The sequence below is a fragment of the Leucoraja erinacea genome, chromosome 11, assembly GCF_028641065.1.
Source record: "Leucoraja erinacea ecotype New England chromosome 11, Leri_hhj_1, whole genome shotgun sequence".
NCBI classification, from domain to species: domain Eukaryota; kingdom Metazoa; phylum Chordata; class Chondrichthyes; order Rajiformes; family Rajidae; genus Leucoraja; species Leucoraja erinaceus.
The window spans coordinates 53784165-53807097 of NC_073387.1; the positions used below are offsets into that span (position 1 = coordinate 53784165).

Genomic DNA, 22933 nt, shown 5'->3' on the forward strand with positions numbered 1-22933 from the left:
CAGTGTTGTTCCTGGACCAGGTGACACTGTCTGTAATTTACACTCGGAGGAACTTTATGCTCTCCACTCTCTCCACCGTAGTGCCATTGATGTTGAGGGGTGTGTGTTTTGGCTGCGACCTCCTGAAGTCGACAATCATCTCCTTTGTTTTGTCGACGTTTAATGCTAGATTGTTGTTGCGGCACCAGTCCACTAGGTGTTTCACTTCCTCCCTGTACATTGATTCATCATCTCCACTGATGAGTCCCACCACTGTTGTGTCGTCTGCGAATTTTATGATCTTATTGTCCCTGAATCTGGCAGCACAGTCATGTGTGAGCAATGTGAACAACAGCGGGATGAGCACACAGCCTTGAGGGGAGCCGGTGCTCAGCGTGATCGAGCCTGAGGTGTTCTTGCCAACACGGACTGACTGCGGTCTCTCTGTCAGAAAGTCCAAGATCCAGTGACACAGGGTGGTGTTGAGACCCAGCAGGGTTAGTTTCTCCACAAGTCTCTGTGGGATGATGGTGTTAAAGGCTGAGCTGAAGTCAATGTACAGGATTCTGGCGTAGGTGTTTTTGTTTTCCAGATGAGTGAGTACTGTGTGCAGCGTGGTAGAGATGGCATCCTCTGTAGAACGGTTGGGGCGATAGGCAAACTGGAGGGGGTCTAACGATGAGGGGAGGCTGGCAGTAATGTGGGGTTTCACCAGGCGTTCAAAGCACTTCATTACTATGGGGGTCAGGGTGGTAATCATTTAGGCAGTCAACAACTGGTTTCTTTGCTATTGGGATTATTGTGAACGTTTTGAGGCATGTGGGGACAATGGCTTGACTAAGGGAGATGTTGAAGATGTCTGTTAGCACATCTGCTAACTCATCAGCACATTCCTTGAGCACACGTCCTGGGATGTTGTCGGGTCCAACTACTTTCCACGGGTTGACCTTAGACAAGTTTCTCCGTGTGTCCATTGAGTCTATGGTCAGGACTGGCTGGTCGGTTTGTAAGCAGGGGCTGGCTCTCCCCTTGGGTGTGGTGTTTGCTGCATCAAAACGTACAAAGAAATTGTTCAGTTTACCTGGAAGAGAAATGTCGGTGTCAGTTACCTGCTGCTTTGCCTTGTACCCCATCAGTGTTTGGATTCCCTTCCACATCCTCCTGGTGTTTCCTGTGTCACAGAGGTGTCCCTGGATTTTCTTTGCATAGGTATGTTTCGCTGCCTTGATACCTTTTTCCAGTGCAGTCCTGGAACTAACCTTGAAGGTGAGAGAGAAAACAACACACATAAACTTATTTAAAAAAAAATTCATATAACATCCCTAAATGGTACAAATTACTAAATAATATGGGTGGACAAAAATGCTGGAGAAACTCAGAGTTCCTTCTTACACGCCTTCAAAATAATGTTGCACAAAAGGATTTTAAACAAAATGAGATGGCATTGGTGTAGAGCTAGTTACCTGGATGGATTGAGGACCGATTCACAAAGAATTGGAGTAATAACTATTTTCAGCTTGAGAGTTGGTGATTAGTAGGATGTCACAAGGCCACGGCAGGTCACACAACTTTGGATGAGAGCACGGAGTTTTAAATATACAGCGGGTCAGGCAGCATCTCTGGAGAGACAAACGTAGATACCATTTCCAGTCAATGATCTTTCTGTGGTTTGCTGTATTCCACCCAAATGTGCTGATAATACAAAACTAAGTGGCAGGTTGTGTTGGAAAGAGGAAGCAAAGAATATACATGTCACAAGACTTGGTTGAATATAATGTAAACTAAATCTGAGGTCAAAAAACAATTTAAGAAGTGGAATATTTTTTAAATATTGAGAAATTGAAAGGTGTTGCTGTTCAGGGGGATGTGGGTTTTCCAGTGAGCAAACCACTAAATATTAATGAGCCTATACAGCTAGCAAATAAGAAGGAAAAGGTAGGTTGGATTTTATTGTAAGAAGATTTTAGTGCTGACGTATAAACATCTGGAATATTATCTAGAAATCCAATCTCCCTCCTCGAGATAGGATATACTCACAGTACAGGAAGGGGTAGACAAAAATGCTGGAGGAACTTCTACGGAGCAAAGGAATGGGTGATGTTTCGGGTCAAGACCCTTCTTCAGACTCTTCTACAGGAAAGGGAATGCCTTATTGATTTGTGGAATGGCATGTTTGTCACATGAATAATGAAGCAAATCGACCCTATACTCTGTCCAGTTTCACAGAATGGGAGGTGATCTCAATGAAACATACAGAGTTCTCACAAAGCTCAACAGGGTGAATATAGATCAGAAAATACCATACATAAGTACAATCAAGTCAAATTCAAGTCCAATGGATAGAGCAAAGTGCAAGATTCAGAGTGCAGAGTATATTTCTCAGCATTGCAGCACATCAGTCCCATTGACAAAGTCCAGTGGGTAACAGGTGAATTGGACAGTTTTGGAGCTTATGGGCAGTTCAGAAGCCTGATAACAAAGGGGGAGAAGCTTTGTCTGGTAATGCATGCTTTCAAGCTGCTGTACCTTCTGTTGAACGGGAGAAGAAGGAATGACCGGGGTGGGGCATGTGTTTGATTATGTTGGGTGCTCTTCCGAGGCAGAGTGAAGTGTAGATGGAATCAATGGTGTGAATTCTGGCCTGTGTGATGAACTGGGCCATATCTACAACTCTCTGCAATTTCTTGTGGTCTTGGTTAGAGCTATTCCCAAAGCAAGCTGTGATATAACCCAACAGGATGCTTTCTACAGTACATCTGTGGAAGTTTGTAAAAGTTGTATTTTGTGCCTCAAGTATTTAAAAACCATTCGAGGGCAACTTTTGTTAAGAGGTAGTTTGCTCCAATTATTGAGCCTCACCCAAATTACTTTCATTCCCTTTGCAATAAAGGTCATATATTTGGTTAATTTGAATGAAAACAGAGAAAAAGTGCATAAAGCTACTTTTTTCTTACTCATGCCAATACATATTTGCACCATAGAATAACACGATGCTACAAGGAAACTGTGGCTTATAAACTCAGAAAAGTAGAAATAAGTGGGGACGTTTACAATAATGTATTATAACACAATTAAGCATTTTTATTTCATGGTAGCCATATATTCATCTTTGAGCCACATCGTTATACTTGATGCAATTAACTTGTCAGTGCCCATCTAATTTGAGGTGGAAGGGTATAAGCAACTACGAGAGGGTATAAGCAACTATTTGGCATTGGAAGACTTCACTGAGAGATTTTTAATACAATATAAATTGGCCTTTTTTTTAAAACAAAATTAAATAGGCCCTAATAAACGATAAAAAGAAAATCATTTTAAAATCAAGATCAAAGCCGAAAGGATGCTTAAAGTGACATTATTACTTGGAGGTAGACAAAAATGCTGGAGAAACTCAGCGGGTGAGGCAGCAACTATGGAGTGAAGGTATAGGTGACGTTTCAGGTTATTATTTGGAAACAGTTTAGTTTATTTCTTGTTATGTGTACCGAGGTGCAGTGAAGAGCTTTTGTAGCGTGCTAACCAGTCAGCGGAAAGACAATACATGTTTTCAATCGAGCCATTCACAGTGTACAGATATATTAGAAAGGGAAAATCGTGAATAACGTTTAGTGCAAGATAAACGCAGGAAAGTCCAATCAAAGATAGTCCGGCAGCCCCCAATGCGTGTCACAAATCACTGTCTACGTAACTCATCAGATTTTAAATGACTATATTTGTAATTTGGAAAATACAAAAAAGTTTGTTTCAAGCAAAAAGTAATACACAAGATTATTCTATGAAGTTCCTGTCATCAGATTGATAGAAAGAAACTATTAAAAGATTTGAATCAATTCTGGTGCTTGTACACTTTTTAATTTTGTTGTTATTTGGTGCTCCTGTAAGCTTTTTGTCGCAGTGTTTGTGAATCACTAATGACGAAAATGAACATGCAATGTTGTTAATTGACAAAAATGGTTTCTTGGGAAATTAATATAAAAAAAAACAATCATGTACCAGGAGCAGAATCAGCTGAAAAATGTTATGCAATTTACAGATGCCTACCCAAGAAGTGAAATCATTTACACATGGACGAAGGGGCCCTTGTACTCAGTAGAAGTACCAGATGAATCTTCAAGTCTGCTTCAGTATGACCTTGTGGGCCAAACCGTATCCAGTGAAACTATGAAGTCCAACACTGGCAAGTGCATTTACTTTTGCTGTTATGGGTTTTCGATTTTCGAAGCTCATTTTCTTTCGTCTTCAAATTAGCTGTGTTTACATTTTTAACACAAAGTTCTTAATTGTTAACCAACAGAAATTGGAACAGTATGTTGATAATACTGGATGATGGCATCTTAGTCCAAAGATATTAATGGGTGAATTTGTGATTTTGATATCTAATAGCTTTTCTTTAATTAGACATGATTATTATAGAATAATATATGAGGTAGTGTTCTAAGAAAGATATTGAGAGATTAGTTGACATAATGACCCAGATTTGGCTAATGGGGCCCTATTTTTGGTGTTTTCTACAGCATTATACTTGGGGTATTCCATTAAAGAGAGCTGCAGGTGGATTGAGCAATGAGCTTGGGGCGTTGGTGGGAGTTGGTGGATGGCACAGTAGTGGCATTTATGAGGCGTTTACATAGGCACATGAATATGAGGGCAATAGAGTGATATTGGTCATGTGCAGTCAGAAGGGATCACTTTTGTTTGGCACAGATATTGTGTGTCAAAAAGCAAGTTCCTGTACTATACTGTGTATGGGAGGAACTGTGGATGTTGGTTTAAACGGAAGACAGAGATATATAGCTGGAGTAACTCAGCGGATCAGGCAGCATCTCTGGAGAAAAAGAATAGGTGACGTTTTGGGTCGAGACCCTTCTTCAGACCTGTACAATTACTGTACTATTTTGTGAAGTTGAACATAATTGTCAACAATTATAAAAGAGAAACATGTGGAAATGTAACAGGATTTGTTTTACTAAACTATGCAGCAGTGCAATTATTTTTGTGCATGTGATAACTAATGCCCCCGTCCCACTTAGGAAACCTCTGGAGACTTTGCGCCCCACCCAAGGTTTCCGTGCGGTTCCCGAAGGTTCCCGGAGGTTTTTGTCAGTCTCCCTACTGCTTCCACTACCTGCAACCTCCGGCAACCACCTGCAACCTCCGGGAACCCCATGGAAACCTTGGGTGAGGCGTAAAGTCTCCAGAGGTTTCTGTTCAGGTTTCCTAAGTGGGACAGGGGCATAGTTACTGGCACAATACATGATGGATATCAATTAACAGCAGATTCTCATCATTGTTTGCTGATACTATGTGATCTAATTTAACCAGAATTGCTCTCATAGCTACATGATTTGATCTGTTGTGATATGAGGTGATCCTGGTAGGAAAATATGTTGCATGAAAAATGTCACGTAATGTTAAAGAAAATCGCAGATTTTTTGATAAATCTGCTTTGACAAAATTTCAACGTTCAACGTGTCTTGCCAATGATGTGAATAATATTTTCCACCACCACTGAGGAAATATCTCCGGTAGCGAGGTGAAAAATATAAATAATTAATTCATCCAATTCAAAAGTAAATGACAAAAAAAAGAAATATTGACACACGAAGATATACTAAAATTTCTATCTGCACAAGAATAAAATTGTGATATGCCTTTTAAAAGAAGATTACATAGAAACATAGAAAATAGGTGCAGGAGTAGGCCATTCGGCCCTTCGAGCCAGAACCGCCATTCAATAAGGGTTGAAGAACTCTGAAGAAGGGTTTCGGCCCGAAACGTTGCCTATCTCCTTCACTCCATAGACGCTGCTGCACCCGCTGAGTTTCTCCAGCATTTTTGTGTACCACCGCCATTCAATATGATCATGGCTGACCATCCAAAATCTGTACCCCGTTCCTGCTTTTTCCCCACATCCCTTGATTCCCTTAGCCCTAAGAGCTAAATCTAACTCGCTCTTGAAACCATCCAGTGAATTGGCCTCCACTGCCTTCTGTGGCAGAGAATTCCGCATATTCGCAACTCTCTGTGTGAAAAGGTTTTTCCTCATCTCAGTCCTAAATGGCCTACCCCTTGTTTAAGAAGGAACTGCAGATGCTGGAAAATCGAAGGTAGACAAAAATGCTGGAGAAACTCAGCGGGTGCCGCAGCATCTATGGAGCGAAGGAGATAGGCAGCGTTTCGGGCCGAAACCCTTCTTCAGACCCTAACCCTAACCCTTACCCTTATTCTTCAACCGTGACCCCTGTGAAGATTGCATGAGTTTTGCGTTATTCTCAGTTGAAATTCTTGGCTTGCCTCAATGTTATCGTGAGACTGAGAGCGGCAACATCTGACTTCAGATAAACAATCTTATAGATGTGATTTATTTTTGCTATTAAAGATATAATTATGTTGGATGGCCACTTGTCTCAGATGAGATGCAGTCGATACAAAGAACCTATTGAAGGGCACTAAAATTGCCATTTCACTCTTCATTAATCGTAATTCTAAAAACATGGACGCAAATGTAAACTATGCTAACTGAATATAATCGTGAAGCATAAAATATATATTCTATCACAATGATAAGATGCAAAAATAATTTGGGCCTTCATCATTTGCATGTGATTAGAATATTCTTCATATCTGTGCTGTATCTCTGTATCTCATATCTCTACTTTTGTGCTGCATCTATTATACATTAGAGAATATGCTGTATGGAAACCCATGTGCCGAAAATGAAAATGTTCATTATTATTGTTATGATGACAAAAATATTCACATTTTTCTTTGAACAGGTGAATACATAGTGATGACAGTGTATTTTCACTTAAAAAGGAAGATGGGATACTTTATGATTCAGACTTACATTCCATGCATTATGACAGTAATTCTCTCCCAAGTGTCATTCTGGATTAATAAGGAGTCTGTCCCAGCTAGAACAGTTTTCGGTACGCCTTGATTTACCACACCTTCTCTCCACGGTATTCATTGTCCAGTCTTTGTTTATTTACCATCATCATTTAGCCAAGGTAGACACAAAATGTTGGGGAAACTCAGCGGGTGAGGCAGCATCCATGGAGAGAAGGAATTGGCGACATTTCAGGTCGAGACCCTTCTTCAGACTGGGGAGGGGATAGGGCAACAACAAAAAAACCCAACTCTTTGAATCACTTCCCTCTGAAAGGCAACTCCGGACTGTCAAAGCTGCCACAGCCAGACATAAAAATTGGTGACGTTTCAGGCCGAGACCCTTCTTCAGACTGATGTCAGGGGAGAGGGTAGGGCAAAAAATATATAGTTTCTCCAGCATTCTGTGTCTACCTTAGATTTTACCAGCATCTGCAGTGCTTTCTTAAACATCATTTATCCATCTCAGGTGAATATTCCATGCAGATAGTCTATTTTCTGCGACGAGAAAATTAGGCTATTATCTCACTCAGACCAACATCCCATGCACCATGACTGTAGTTTTGTCTCAAGTTCTGGAAAAACAAATAATCTTCCCCTGGCCATACTGTGACTGGTCTGGCACTTTTTCTATGCTTGTTTGTAAATCAGTGCACTTGGTGACTTAGAAGCAAGTTTCTCAAGTTTGCAGATGACACAACCCTGATCCAGGGTGGGGAGGAATCTGCCTGCAGACAGGAAGTGACCCGGCTGGCATCCTGGTGCCATCGCAACAACCTGGAGTTCAATGTTCTTAAGACAGTGGAATTGACTGTAGACTTTAGGAGAGCTCCCCCTCCCCACACTCCACTCACTATCAACAACACCACAGTCACATCTGTGGAGTCTTTTCAGTTCCTGGGAACCATCATCTCCAAGGACCTTAAATGGGGGGGCCACCATTTTGACTCCACAGTCAAAAAGGCACAACAGAGGATGTACTTCCTGCGGCAGCTGAGGAAGCACAATCTGCCACAGGCAATGATGGTCAAATTCTATACGGCCATCGTAGAGTCTGTCCGCACCTTCTCCATCATGGTCTGGTTTGGCTCAGCCACCAAGCACGACACCCGGAGGCTGCAGCGAATCGGCCAATCAGCTGAGAAGGCTATTGGCTGCAACCTTCCCTCCATTGATGAACTGTACACTGCAAGGGCCAGGAAACGAGCGGGTAAGATCATCTCTGACCCCTCTCACCCTGGCCACAATCACTTTGAATCACTTCCCTCTGGAATGTGACTGCGGACTGTCAAAGCTGCCACAGCCAGACATAAAAACAGCTTTTATCCATTAGTAGTAGCCCTACTCATTAACAAAAATCTGTAGCCTCCGTTTGCTCTGGTATTTTATTTAATTCACATGTTTAATCGATAATGTTTTATTATTAATGTTTAATGTTTTATGTGTCATGTCACTTGCAGGCGGAGCACCAAGGCAAATTCCTTGTATGTGGATACTTGGCCAATAAACTTATACATTCATTCATTCAATCATCCATTCATTCATTCCAAAGTGTGAGGTCTGTGTTCTGGTGTTTTTTTTGTTCATGTAGGTTTTATGTCACTGAATTAATTGTATGTAGTTTTAATTGTCAAAGAACAAGTTATAGATTTTATCGCATGTTTTTCCATGAACTATCTATTTCCTTTGATTTTTGTGAAATACTATACAATCAGTTTGTGGGAAGGGATGAATCCTAAATTAAGAATTCTGCCTATTTCGGGGACTAATTGTTGCTCTAATATTCTTCTTTTGCTGACTGTTGGAGTCCTGTATGAAATTATAGTGACAAGGGTCCAATCTGGGTAGAAATAAACCCGTTTGGTGGCTATTTAGGAATAGTTTGTTTTTGTGTCTTCACAGTTAAAATTAAAGTTTATCCCTGATAACTATAATAAAAGAAAATAAAAGTAAAAATACATGATTATTGGTGTGTTAATCTGTTGTTTATCTACTTCAAGTACTAATGATAATTTGTTTTAAAATTGCTGAAGGTATCACTACAGTTTTAACCATGACCACACTAAGTATCAGTGCACGCCATTCGTTACCCAAAGTATCCTACGCTACTGCCATGGATTGGTTCATTGCCGTATGTTTCGCTTTTGTCTTTTCTGCGCTCATTGAGTTTGCAGCCGTGAACTACTTCACAAATCTTCAGGCTCAACGAGATCTCAGAAAAACAGCCAGATCGGCAGCGTTGTCAGCAGCGTTGGCAGCGTCTGATTCAGAGAAGAACGTTTCGGTAAGATTCAAGAGAGACAAGAATGTTTAATTGTCTTATGTACCGACAATGGAGCAATGAAATTCCTACTTGCAGCAGCAGCAAAATAAGCTGGTAAATACAATGCACATTGAATAACTTTGAATTGAATTGAATTGAATACATTTTATTAGCCAAATATGCAAACATATAAGGAATTTGCCTTGGTTTTTTCCTCGCAAGTAACAACATGATATACAGTAGACAATTAAAATTAAGACATTTTAATTTAATCATGTGAAGAATGAAATAAAATACCAGAGCACAAAGAGGTTACAGACCTTTGGCTGTTGTGTAGAGCTACTGCTCGTGGAAAAAAGTTGTTTTTATGTCTGGCTGTGGCGGCTTTATATATTATGTATTAACTACATGAATACATCATAAACAAAATAGACCAATAAATTAAACTAAAAATAATACCAGTGCATTAAGTCCTTAGAGAGCAACCAAGACAGTTCACAGTTAATAGTTTAGTTAGTGTTTGGCAGTGTTCAAAAGCGATGGTTGTTGAGAAGAAGCTGTTCTTGAACTTGGAGGCCATGGTTTCAGACTCCGATACCTTCTTCCTGATGGCAGGAGCGTGGCCATGGTGGTATGAGTTTTGGATGTTGCTGGCAATCTTTTTGAGGCAGCATTTCCTGTTGATCCCATCGATGGTGGGAAGATCAGTGCCTATCAGTGTTGGACCGGGCAGTGCCCACCTCTTTTAGTAATCTCCTTTCTTCCTGGGCATATGAGTGACCCCACACCTATTGACAATAGAACATAAAACCATGAAACAAATTATTTCTAAAAAAGAATGCCCCCGTCCCACTTAGGAAATCTGAACGGAAACCTCTGGAGATTTTGCGCCCCACCCAAGGTTTCCGTGAGGTTCCCGGAGGTTCCCGGAGGTTCCTGGAGGTTCCCGGAGATTTTTGTCAGTCTCCCTACACGCTTCCACTACCTGCAACCTCCGGCAACCACCTGCAACCTCCGGCCGCATGGAAACCTTGGGTGGGGCACAAAGTCTCCAGAGGTTTCCATTCAGGTTTCCTTAGTGGGACAGTGGCATAACTCTTTGGATTGGTCTTAATCTTAACTGGCATAATAAAAAAAAAATTTTTTTTGTTGAAAATCTCATATATAATGCAGAAAAAGGTATATTCAAGCATGGCCATGGCAGTTTTCCATACAATAGGATGTTGGTTTGTGCTTTAATGCATGATTGCATGTTGAATACCATCTGGTATAACTCAAGTGCCCCAATGGAGCTACACTTGCCGCAGATTAAAGCAATGGGCTGGGAAGTTTCATCCCTTGTTTTTACCTTTCTGCAGGAGGAGGAAAAGTAGAGAACAAGTATGTTTTAAGTTCCAAGCAAGGGAGAGAGGTGGAGGGAGAGAACTCAAGGCAGGAATCGAGAGTATCTAATTGTCAAACAGCAATGGATGAATGAACGTCTGACTTGCTGCAGATATACGGCACAATAATAGACAAATAATTATACAATAATCAAAGTACAATACATTAATAATCGGTAATATAGGTAGCCAGATCACAATAGTACAAAAACATGTCTGTTGTACAACCAAACAAAGTTCATGGTAGAATATAGTTGCCTATTTAGGGTTGTGGTTAGTGTAGTGCAGTGTTCAAGAGTCTGATGATTGCTATGTACTGTAGAAACTGTTTCTGAACCTGGAACTCACAATTTTCCAAGCTCCTGTGATTTCTTCCTGATGGAGCGTGGGCAGAGTGGTGTGGATCTTTGGTGATATTATCTGCCTGTTTGAGGCAGTGCCTCTTGTAGATTCCTTCAGTGGTGGTGAGGCTTGTGGTGGACTGTGCGATGCCAACCACTTTCTGAAGCCGTCTTCAATCCTGAGCTTTCACATTACTGAAGAAGGCTGTGATGCTGGCAGTCAATGCCCTCCCTCTCTGGTGTACATCTATAGATGTTTGGTAGAGTATTTGGTAAGCTACTGAATCTGACCAATATGAAGGTCATAACGTCTTTTGCACAAAGGTCCGCGAGCATTGCCACTTTCATTTCACTGCACATCTCGTATGTGTATGTGACAAATAAACTTGACTTGACTTGACTTGATTTGACGTCATAAGGAATAGAAGTAGAATTAGGCTATTCGGCCCATCAAGTCTACTCCGCCATTCAATCTTGGCTGATTTATCTCTCCTTCCTACCCCCATTCTCCTGCCTTCTCCCCATAACCTCTGACACCTGCACTAAACATAGAATGTCTATGGTGTGGTGGAAACTAAGAAAGAATTATTGAATTATGATAATTGTGGAGGTGGATGAGTTTGGTCCTGAGATAGGGTGCTGAGTTGTCTTGGCTATGTGTAAACATGTGGAACTAAGAACTAAAAAAACTGTGGAAATATCCAGCAAGTCAGGCAGCGTCTGTGGAGATAGAAAGACAGAGGTAATATTACAAGTTGTTTAAGAAAGAACTGCAGATGCTGGGTAAAGCTTCGCCCAACACCTCCACTCAGTTCGCATTAACCAACCTGATCTCCCGGTGGCCCAGCACTTCAACTCCCCCTCCCATTCTGAATCCAACCTTTCTGTCCTGGGCCTCCTCCATGGCCAGAGTGAGTCCCACTGCATATTTCGCTTGGGCAGTTTACACCCCAGCGGTATGAACATTGACGTCTCCAATTTCAGGTAGTCCTTGCTTTCACCCTCCTTCCCCTCCCCTTCCCAGCTCTCCCACAGCCCACTGTCTCCGCCTCTTTCTTCTTTCCCCCCCCCCACCCCCACATTAGTCTGAAGAAGGGTCTCGACCCGAAATGTCATCTATTCCTTCGCTCCATTGATGCTGCCTCACCCGCTGAGTTTCTCCAGCAGTTTTGTCTACTTTTAATATTACAGGTTGATGAGTTTTCAATAATAATGACTGGTTATCGCACACATTATCTGAAATTGTTGGATTCAACACCAAGTTCTTGAGGCTATTATAACTTGTCTAGTCAGGAGATCCTGTTGGCTGAGATTACATTATGCTTTGCAAGTCATAGTGGGAGTGGGATGGAGAATTATACTGACAGGTAACCTAAAGTTTGGGATCATTCTTGTGGACTGACTAGAACTGCGGAGAACTCATCCCAATCTTCATTTGTTTCCTTCATGGTCGAGGATGCCATGTTGTGAGAACCCAACATAAGTTGAACGAAGTGCAAATCAGTCCATGCGTTGATTGGTAGACACAAAATGCTGGAGTAACTCGGCGGGTGAGGCAGCATCTCTGGAGAGAAGGAATGGGTGGTGACCCGAAACGTCACCCATTCCTTCCCTCCAGAGACGCTGCCTCACCCGCTGAGTTACTCCAGCATTTTATGCCTACCTTCGATTTAAACCAACATCTGCAGTTCTTTCCTACACAACGCTTTGATTGGAATGAGGGTTTGGATGTCTGAATGGAGAAAGGAAGATGCTGTGAGAATGGGAACGGACGTTGGTAGGAACAGAAGATTGAATGATGAAACTGTCCCTTTCAACATTCTGGTTCAGAGGGAACTAGAACATGTGTTGGTGGTAGCATTTGGTGGAAGATAGCAGACATTACAGTGGATAATCTATTGAATGGAGAGACCTTCTGGGTGGAAGGTCAAGGGGAGCCCTATCCTCACCTTGGGTACAAAAGGAGGAGGTGAGAGCTGAAGAATGAGCAATGGAACCAACATGTTTGGCAACAAAGTGGAGGGAAAGCAAAGTGTGCTGTCATGTTGCAAGGACAACTGTAGCTATTTCAAACCCAACCCCCTCTTTCACATTGCACATTTCTGACTGCCCTTTTCACATTCACCATCCCCATCACAGGGGACCAATATCGACTGCAGGTTCACAGAGTCCAACAGCCACTTTGACTACTCCTTCCATCCACTTTAGATCAGCCAAATTTGAGAAAAGCGCGCCACAGCCCTTTCCAGCTGACACAATGGACGGCAATAGATGATATTTATAATTGTTACCACGGTACCCTGCATTTTTCTTACTGTATGTTTTCTTATGGGAAAAATCACCTCCATTGTAAATCTAGATGATGGCATTCGCACTGCATTTGAAAAGCTGCTCCAAAGCCTCTGGGAAGAATGTGTGGGAAATAATTCCTCCGCTCAGTTCGTCTTAACCTACACTTCACCTCCCCCTCCCTTTCCCAATCTGACCTTTCTGCCATGAGCCTCATCCACTGTTAGAGTGAGGCCCAGCGCAAATTGGAGGAACAGCAGCTCATATTTCGCTTGAGCAGTTGACACCCCAGCAGTATGAACATTGACTTCTCTAACTTCAGATAGAATGATGAGAGGGATAGACAGAGTTGAGGTGGACAAGCTTTTCCCTTTGAGAATAGGGAAGATTCAAACAAGAGGACATGACTTCAGAATTAAGGGACAGAAGTTTAGGGGTAATATGAGGGGGAACTTCTTTACTCAGAGAGTGGTAGCGGTGTGGAATGAGCTTCCAGTGGAAGTGGTGGAGGCAGGTTCATTGGTATCATTTAAAAATAAATTGGATAGGCATATAGATGAGAAGGGAATGGAGGGTTATGGTATGAGTGCAGGCAGGTGGGACTAAGGGAAAAAAAAGTTGTTCGGCACGGACTTGTAGGGCCGAGATGGCCTGTTTCCGTGCTGTAATTGTTATATGTTATATGGTTATATGGTTATATGGTTATAGTCTTTGCTTTCTCTCTCCATCCCCTCCCCCTACCCAGTTCTCCCACCAGTCTTACTGTCTCCACCTACATTCTATCTTTGTCCCGCCCCTCCCACTGACGCTAGTCTTAAGAAGAGTCTCGACTCGAAACTTCAACCATTCCTTCTCTCCATAGAAACTGCCTCACCCGCTGAGTTACTCCAACACTTTGTGTCTACCTCTGGGGAAGAAGTTCCCTTGCTGGACCTTTGACCTGCAACCCACCTGTACAACCTTCATTCACAAAATGATGTGTTTTGAGGTCCCCTGTCCTGTTGTTGACTTCCCAGGTGCTGGACATCAATGCTGTGGCAAGAAATTACTGCCCAACTCATGTGGAGGGTCCAGGACTTATCTGCAAGAAGAACTCACCACATCCACCATCACCACTTGTGCAATTTAAATGAACTTTGTAACATTATTTTGTGGCTGTACATATTGCTGATAAGTCCAGCATTCATTTCCCCATCATGAATTCTCCCTTGAAATTAGTGGCTTGTCTGCCCTTTTTCATGGAGCAATTTAGAGTTAACCGTATTTTTTGAGCCTAGAACTGCACAAGGTCCAGACCAGATGGTGAAAGACAGATTTCTTTTTGAGGAGGACATTTGTGAACCAGATGAGTTTTTAGCCACAATCTGGTGGCGGTTTTGTGGTCACCGTCACTGTATAAGCTTTGTATTCCAGAAACATTTATTTAATTTCATTCGTATTCCCAGTTGCCATGGTAGGACTTATAACTCATTTGTCCATATTAATAGTCTTGGGCAGCAGTAATTATCTATTCATTTTTGCTGCAATCTGCTTAACCTTCCAAGTTCAAGGCACCATACCAGACCAGAATGTGTTTATTTGGAGATGTGCAGTATCGTAGCAGCGAGAGTAGCACAGTGGTAAATTCAGTCAAGCTGTCTCTGACTTCCACTGACTTTGGTTCAATCCTGATAACCGATCTTGTCTGATGTTTCATGTCACCCGTGTGGGTTCTTTTGGAAGTTTAGATTTCTTTCCATAAATATGCACAGGTTAGGACAGGGGTGGGGGACCTTTTCATGGTGGAAGGCAGCGTTTAGTTAGCTGTAATCTAATAAGGCAGCATCCAAGAAACTTCAATTAGATATACTTCAAAATGCATATTATTTTGTTCAAGAAGGAACTGCAGATGCAGGAAAATCAAAGGTAGACAAAATTGCTGGAGAAACTCAGCGGGTGCGGCAGCATCTATGGAGTGAAGGAAATAGGCAACGTTTCGGGCTGAAACCCTTCAGACATTATTTTGTTAAAATAGCCCTCATGACTTACTAATGTTTTAATTGTGGCCGTCAGTCAGGGAGGATTATTTTGTTGAATCTTCTTTTACTCTTTAATATTTTAAATAGGTTCATTTTAAGATTAAAATAAAAAATAATAAAAGATGAACAAAAACATATTAATAAAAATAAAAAGATTTGTTCTACAAAATTTGGATTCATTCAAAAGGCCGCACTTAATGGCTTAGAAGGCCACATGCGGCCTTAAGGACGTAGGTTCCCCACCCCTGGGTTAGGAGGTTAATTAGCCACAGTGCATTGCCCCGAATGTGCTTGATGTGAATGTACGGAGAACAAGTTAGGATCACTATAAGTTGGTGGGGGGCATGGTGGCCCAAAGGGCCTGTTTTTGTGCAGCATGCCTCTGTATCCCACCACTCTGCACCCAGTAAACTACCGTCCTCTTAACTTGAGGGTTTTATCGGAGTGCTGGTTGTGGAGAAAGACTGGTTCTCGACTGAAGATCTTATGACAATTCTTGGTATCGATGCAGACTTGAATGTATTCAGACGCCTGATATAAGTAAGAAATGTGTCAAATTCTACAGGCTTCAGTCAGATCCAGTGGGTGGAAGCTTTGGTGACCATTCTTCTTAATCCAGAGTGTCAAGGCAAATGGATATTAGCAGAGTAGCCTGCTGGAAGAGGAAATATGTTGAAGAGGCTTTATTCACCAAAGACCTTCGGTAAACCAGTCCTTGTGGATTCCAGTGAAAAGCAATATATTCCAGCCTGAAAAGGGTCCCATCCCAAAATGTCACCCATCCTTTTCCCCAGAGATGGTGCCCGACCCGCTGAGTTACTTCTGCACTTTGTATCTACTTTAGGTCAGAAGGTCATAAGTGATAGGAGTAGAATTAGGCCATTCGACACATCAAATCTACTCTGCCATTCAATCACGGCTGATCTATCTCTCCCTCCTAACCCCATTCTCCTGCCTTCCCCCTATAACCCCTGACGCCTGTACTGATCAAGAATCTATCTATCTCGACCGTAAAAATCTCCACTGACTTGGCCCCCACAGCTGTCTGTGGCAAAGGATTCCACAGATTCACCATGATCTGACTAAATACATTTCTCCTCATCTCCTTTCTAAAAGAACATCCTTTAATTCTGAGGCTATGACCTCTAGCTCTGGACTCTCCCACCAGTGGAAACATCCTCTCCACATCCACTCTATCCAAGCCTTTCACTATTCTGTATGTTTCAATGAGGTCCCCCCTTCATTCTTCTAAACATTAGGGAACATCATTAGGAGATTTTGATAGATGCATTGAACGGGAACAAGCCCTTCAGCTGAAACATCCATGCTGACCAAGATCCTATCTATGCTCATCCCATTTCCCAGAATTTGGCCCATATTCCTTTATTCCTTTCCTATCCAAATACTTACCACTTCCTCAGGCAACTTGTTCCACACAACATCAGTAAAAAAAACTGTGCCTTAGATCTTTAAATATTTCTTCTCTCGCCTTAAACCTCCGCCCTCTAATTGTTTTTACCACCCACCTCTTGGATAAAGAATGTAACGACATACACTATGCCCCCCCCTTAATTTTATAAACCTTCTGTAATGTCACCTCTCAGCTTCCTGCAAAGAGAACAATCCACCTGTCCTTGTAACGAAAGTCCACCATTCCAGGCAAGGTCTTCCAGGTGAAACTCTTCTGCTTCTTTCCAGCAGTGCCCCATCTTTTCTACATCGTGGGGACCAAAAATGCACCCAATATTCTAAATGTGGCCCAACCAACGCCCTGTGCAGCTGCACACTGGACATGCCAGGTAGAGAAAACAACCTCTCAGGATCGCCACTGCCAACTCCTTCCAGAATATTAAAAATTGGAAAGACATCAAGACTCATTAATCTGTGTCCAAAATCTGTCTCTATTGGCCAATCTTAGTTAATCTCATTGCACAGAATCACAAAATGGTTATGGCATTTCTACTGCCCTGTCTTTGCCTCGGATTTTTGGTTTTACTCCAGTTTTGAACGTTCTTTATTAAGCCTGCTTTTTAATAAGCAATCTTTTTCTACTTTACTTTAGGGCGGCATTGTAGAGCTGTGGCCGGCCTCACCTCCCCAGAGACATGGCTTTGATCCCGACCTCGGGTGCTCTCTGCGTGAAGTTTGCATGTTCCCCCTGTGAACATGTGGGTTTCCTCTGGGTGCTCCGATTTCCTCCCACTAAGTCTTGCAGGCTTACAGGTTAATTGGTTTCTGTAAGTTGCCCCTAGTGTGTAGGGAGATGATGCGTAAGTGGGATAATGCAGACGAGGGCATTCGATCCAATTTGTGATCCCAGCTACAAAGACAGACGTGTACAGCAATTCGTTCTTCCCCCGCACAATTAAAGCATGGAATAATCTCCACCCAACTATAGTTACCCAACCAGATGCAACTAAATTTAAAGTAGCTCTTTCTTCCCAATAACCTTTTCTGGCTTAAGTCCTCCCTTCACCACCTCCAGTTTAAATTCCATTTGGAATATTTTAGAGGACCAAGAAACCAAGAATGAATGTGAACGGGTGATCGATGGTCGGCATGGAGTTGGCTAAAGGGCCTGCTCCCATGCTGCATAGTTCAATCAATCCAGTCTTTCAATATCTATCTGCTCAGTTATCCAGTGTGCTCGCATAGATTAAATATGTAGGAAAGAACTGCCGATGCTGGTTTACACCAAAGATAGATGCAAAATGCTGGAGTAACTCAGCGGGGCAGGCAGCATCTCTGGAGAGAAGGAATGGGTGACGTTTCGGACTTTACACTTCCTTATCTCTGTATCTCCCTCTCCCCTGATGCTCAGTCTGAAGAAGGGTCTCGACCCGAAACGTCACCTTCGATTTTACCAGCATCTGCAGTTCTTTCTTAAACATACCTCCTTTGGCAGCTTAACACCCTTTGTGTGAAAATGTTGCCCCTCAGATTCTTACTAAATCTTTTCCCCTTCACCTTAAACCTATGTCCACTGGTCATCGATTCACTTACTCTGGACAAGAGACTCTGTGCATCTCCCGATCTATTCCTCTTATGATTTTATACATCTCTCTAAGATCACCCCTCATCCTCTTGCACTCCAACGAATAGAGTCCCAGCCTACTCAACCTCTCCCTATAGCTCACACCCTCTAGTCCTGGCAACATCTTTTCTGTACCCTTTCCAGCTTGACAGCATCTTTCCTCCTACATGCTACACAGAACTGAGCTCTAAATGCGGCCTCACCATCTTATAGAACTGCAACATGACCTCCCAGTATCTATGCTCACTGTACAACTGATTTTAAACTTGCCTCACACATCTCCTATGTAAATGATAATTATACATTAGGAAGTAAGGGTGCTCAATTGACAATGTTTAGGATCATTCCCAAATTGATGCAACTCTCAGTTTCAGTTTCAGTTCAGTTTCAGTTTAGTTTATTGTCACGTGTACCGAGGTACAGGGAAAATCTTTTCAGATTCAGATTCAGATGTCAGTACATACAGAGACTTTAAATGTCATTGTCCCAGTGCGACAGTACAAATCTAACGACGTTGCGTGTTAGCAGTCAGCTGGAAGAGCGACATGATTAGAATAGGATTTCACAAATACAGATACATCTATTTTAACATTGCATGCTAAGTCAGTCAGCGGTCAAAGAATCCCAAAGGTCTCAATACATGATACAATTGGACTGCATTCACGGATGGTTCATAGAAACATAGAAATTGTACAGATACATGATATGATCAGGGAGTAACGATTTTGGCCACAAGGGCCACAGATAAAGTCTTAAAGATAGATCCAATGAACTGGCCTCAACTATCCCCTCTGTGGCAGAGAGTTCCAGAGATTCAATTCACCACTCTCTGGTGTGAGAAAAGTTCTCCTCTCAGGACTTCCCCCTTTCCTTAGTTGTGCTCGGACTTCCCCAACATCGGGTTCAGTTGCCTGATAACAGCTGGGAAGAAAGCTGGTCATAACTTTGGATTTTATTCTATTCGTGTAAAAGCATTTTCATCCTTTCTGCAACTAGTTGAATTGCTTGGTAAAGAACAATGGTGACTTCCAAAGCTGACAGAAGCCTCAATTTGAACCTGTTGTGATAACTCAAGAATTTTGCAAGACTCAACAAAATCAGTCCAAAACGAGAAAAGTTGGAGCCACTGAAATAGCTAACACGGCATTTTAGAAATGTCCAAATAAACTTAGAAAATCCATCCAGACTTCCTACTGCTGAGAAAACTCTCCAGAATCCAAACATTTTATTTGACTAGTGATTGTGGCAAGTATGAGTGTTATTAGCAGTGGCACAATTAGTGATCCGTTTGATTTAAATTTTGAATGTGAGGAGCATTCTTACTTTTCTAACAAAGAAGAATATTTTAAAATCTTATGTGTGGAGACAAAAGAGGAGCTTGCTAGGGGCACGGAGGACAGAGATGTGTGGTGCGTCAGTCACCGTGCCTGTCGGAAACCAGTATCACTTCCTCGATAATGATTTCAACGATTTAAGAAATAAATAAATAATATTATTTATTTATTATTATAAATAATAATAATAATAATAATAATAAAAAAATTATTACTGGGCGTTTCCTTTTCTGGATCGCCCAATACACCATATGCAAACTTGGTTAACATTCATTGATACACATTGTAGTGGTGTATGTAGGGGACACTCCACTAATTTAGTTCCATTATTTTATGAAGAGCAAGATATAGCTTGCATACACTATGATGCTTGTGCTTTGAGGGCGATTTTCTATTTCATTATTGCCCTGAATGTCATTAGTCCAAAAGCAAACCATGGCTGCAGAGACAGTGTTGAAGAAAGATTTGTTTCCCATCAGTTGCCTGTTTTAAATGTAGGTTCTGGACATTAATCTATTTGGCTGTCCTAGTACAGTGGGATGCCTTCAGTTGGTTTACCCATGAGTAATGCTTTCTGCCTGCCATTGGAGTGATTAAGAAGGCACTTTGGTATTCAATAAACAGTTGTTGCACAAGAACATATGTTGACTTTAAACTCTGTTTGCATCTCACAGTCTCACAACTGGAGAGTATTATTTATATACACCAGTTTGTCTTGAAATCACCCTCCCCAAATATTGGCAAATGCTCGCTGAAATATTTGTGTGAAAAAATATTTGCATTTCTTTATTAAAAGACGTGACAGTATCCTCTGCAAGGTAGACAAAAATGCTGGAGAAACCCAGCGGGTGCGGCTGCATCTATGGAGCGAACGGAATAGGCAACGTTTCGGGTCGAGACCCTTCTTCAGATTGGGGAGGAGATCTTCTTCAAAGGAGGCATACCTTGAGGAGATTTTGCAGTGGAGTAGACAAAATGATTAAGAAGGAACTGCAGATGCTGGAAAATCAAAGGTAGACAAAAATGCTGAAGAAACTCAACGGGTGAGGCAGCATCTATGGAGCGAAGGAAATAGGCAACGTTTCGGGTTGAGACCCTTCTTCAGACTGCAAAGGTGTTTTCCACTCATTCACTCGATATAGGTATTTCGGACAAGATTGGTATTTGTCACCAAACTCATATTTACCCGAGTAATGAACCAACTTGGACCAGTCATAACAGCTTGATGTAAATTAGTGGCTTTCTTGGGCATTTCAAAACACTATTAAAAATCAACCTCTGGCCTGGGTCTGGAATTATACTAAGACCTGTTGGCTATCTTCTCTGACAGGTGAAGCGGGTGACTTTTTATACTTAGCGAGTAGCTTAAAGGTCACGATTACCGACACCAGCTTTATATTCTCTGAATATTAATTCCTATAGTGGGATTTGAACTTGGCTTCAAATCATTATCATTACCTAACACATGTCTTTAGATCATTATCCCTTCTAGTATATAACTATTAGGTCACTTCACCATCTAAATGGGAGATTATAGAATAGAATAGAATATGTTTATTGTCATTGCACAAATCTGAGCAACGAAATTCAATTTGCTTCTCCTCTGTTAAAAGAAATACAACACGACACCAATGCACATATGTACAGTTAATATCTGCATAAAATATATTTAAATGTATATTTGTTTGTGTTTATCTATCAAATACATTTTCTACTATTGTATTTGTACAATGTAAATCAAATTGTAGCCTTTACAAAAAAGTACATTTTACGTTGAGTATCACTTAATCAATATAATGTCATTATTTATATTATTGGCCCTGGATTAAATTGAAGTGACTCTATTGATTAGTGGTTCTCGAAACCGTCACGTTTCCTTGGCATGATTGTTAACAAATTAAACATGGCAGTATATTTTTTATCAGAGAATAAAGCAATTTTGCTAATTTTACTTTCTCCTAATTTTTTTTCCTTTTTTTTCTCTTTTGTAGCCGTCTGACTCTAATTGCAGCTTAAAGAAGCGAACTCCAACGTTGGCATCCCAGAAGGAGTCGGCGGCCAATGCAGGAGCAGATGCAAACAGCCGTGCCGACAATGTCTCATCTATTCTGTGCGCCCATGCTGGTCTCACTTCATCGCCTCAACCATCACCCGATACAGGAACCAGCAAAATAGACCAATATGCCAGAATCCTTTTCCCATTGTCATTTGGTGCGTTCAATCTGGTGTACTGGATAGTGTACCTTTCAAAGGATACGATGGAAATGGGAAGTAATATATAACTTTCTGTGCTATGTAATATATATGTATACCTGTTATATTAGTGTATACTCAAAAACAATGGATATTAAAGAGTATATTAGTTCAGAAGCACAAAGAAGTGTTCGGACGACAATATAAGCAACTGGAGACAAAATATGTTACCGACTTGATAAACTATTCCAAATGTTCCTTTTTTCGTATGATACACAAAAACTTATACCGAGCATAAAGACAAGGACCAACATGGCAACAACAACAACTGAAGTTAATTGTATTTTTTAATGTGTAAAGACAGCTTTGTATGTTTTATGTATTCTATAGTTATGGAATATGATGTAAGTATAGTAACTGATTCAGTCTGTAACACATAGCAAATTTCCATTTGACTTGTACACAGGGACATTTTGTGAATTATACAGTACGTATTGGAACCATGTAAAATATTTGTTTTTTCAGGTTCAGTACTGCGAGATTTTAGAAAATACTTTATTTGTCTGTTCACTGTGATTTGAGTAAACGACTACAATTTATTATACCATCTTCTTTTTGTTTATATTCAAGGCTTTATTTGTTCACATTTGGTGAAAATGTTCTATAAAACTATATATATTTTTTTTAAAAAACAGCAATCCAAAATTTGAATTGCAGTAAATATGCTCCAGCCATTTACCTCCGAAGGAATCACAAATCAAAGACAAACTGCTCAATCGGAAATTGCTTCGAAAAATCGATCAGTTACAGCAGAAACACAATACATTTTTCGATCTGTTTATGTTCATTTATTTATTTTTTATTTTTTTATTTTATTAGAAGCAATTGTACAAAGATAAAACATGCGGCATCTAGAATTATACAATTATTGTACAGCTTCATTTTTAACCTTATAACCAAAGTTATAAAAGTGGAAAAAAGGAAAGAAAGGAAGGAAGTAAAAAGTGAAAAGATAAAGGAGAACAAGGGAAACTACCAATTCAGTAACGGGTGTCCATGTCTTAAGATATTGATCTGGTTTTTCCGCCAAGACAAGCCTAATGTTTTCCAAATGTAGTGTCTCAGACATGTCTGTGATCCACATCTTCACTGTAGGGACTGTTGTCTGCTTCCAAAATTTAAGTATTATATGTTTAATTTTTTAAGAAGCAA

The 22933-nt window shown here is 41.1% G+C and overlaps 1 protein-coding gene across 1 annotated transcript in view; it reads left to right on the forward strand.

The window, feature by feature from the left end:
• The window catches only part of LOC129701834 (gamma-aminobutyric acid receptor subunit alpha-6-like), a 32878-nt gene extending 10501 nt beyond the window's left edge, over positions 1–22377 (forward strand). The window contains exons 6-9 of the mRNA XM_055643303.1: positions 4013–4156; positions 6756–6908; positions 8901–9151; positions 21520–22377. Coding sequence (XP_055499278.1) covers positions 4013–4156; positions 6756–6908; positions 8901–9151; positions 21520–21810 — 839 coding nt within the window. The 3' untranslated portion in view covers positions 21811–22377. The remainder of the gene's footprint in view (positions 1–4012; positions 4157–6755; positions 6909–8900; positions 9152–21519) is intronic.
• The last annotated feature ends 556 nt before the right edge of the window (positions 22378–22933 follow it).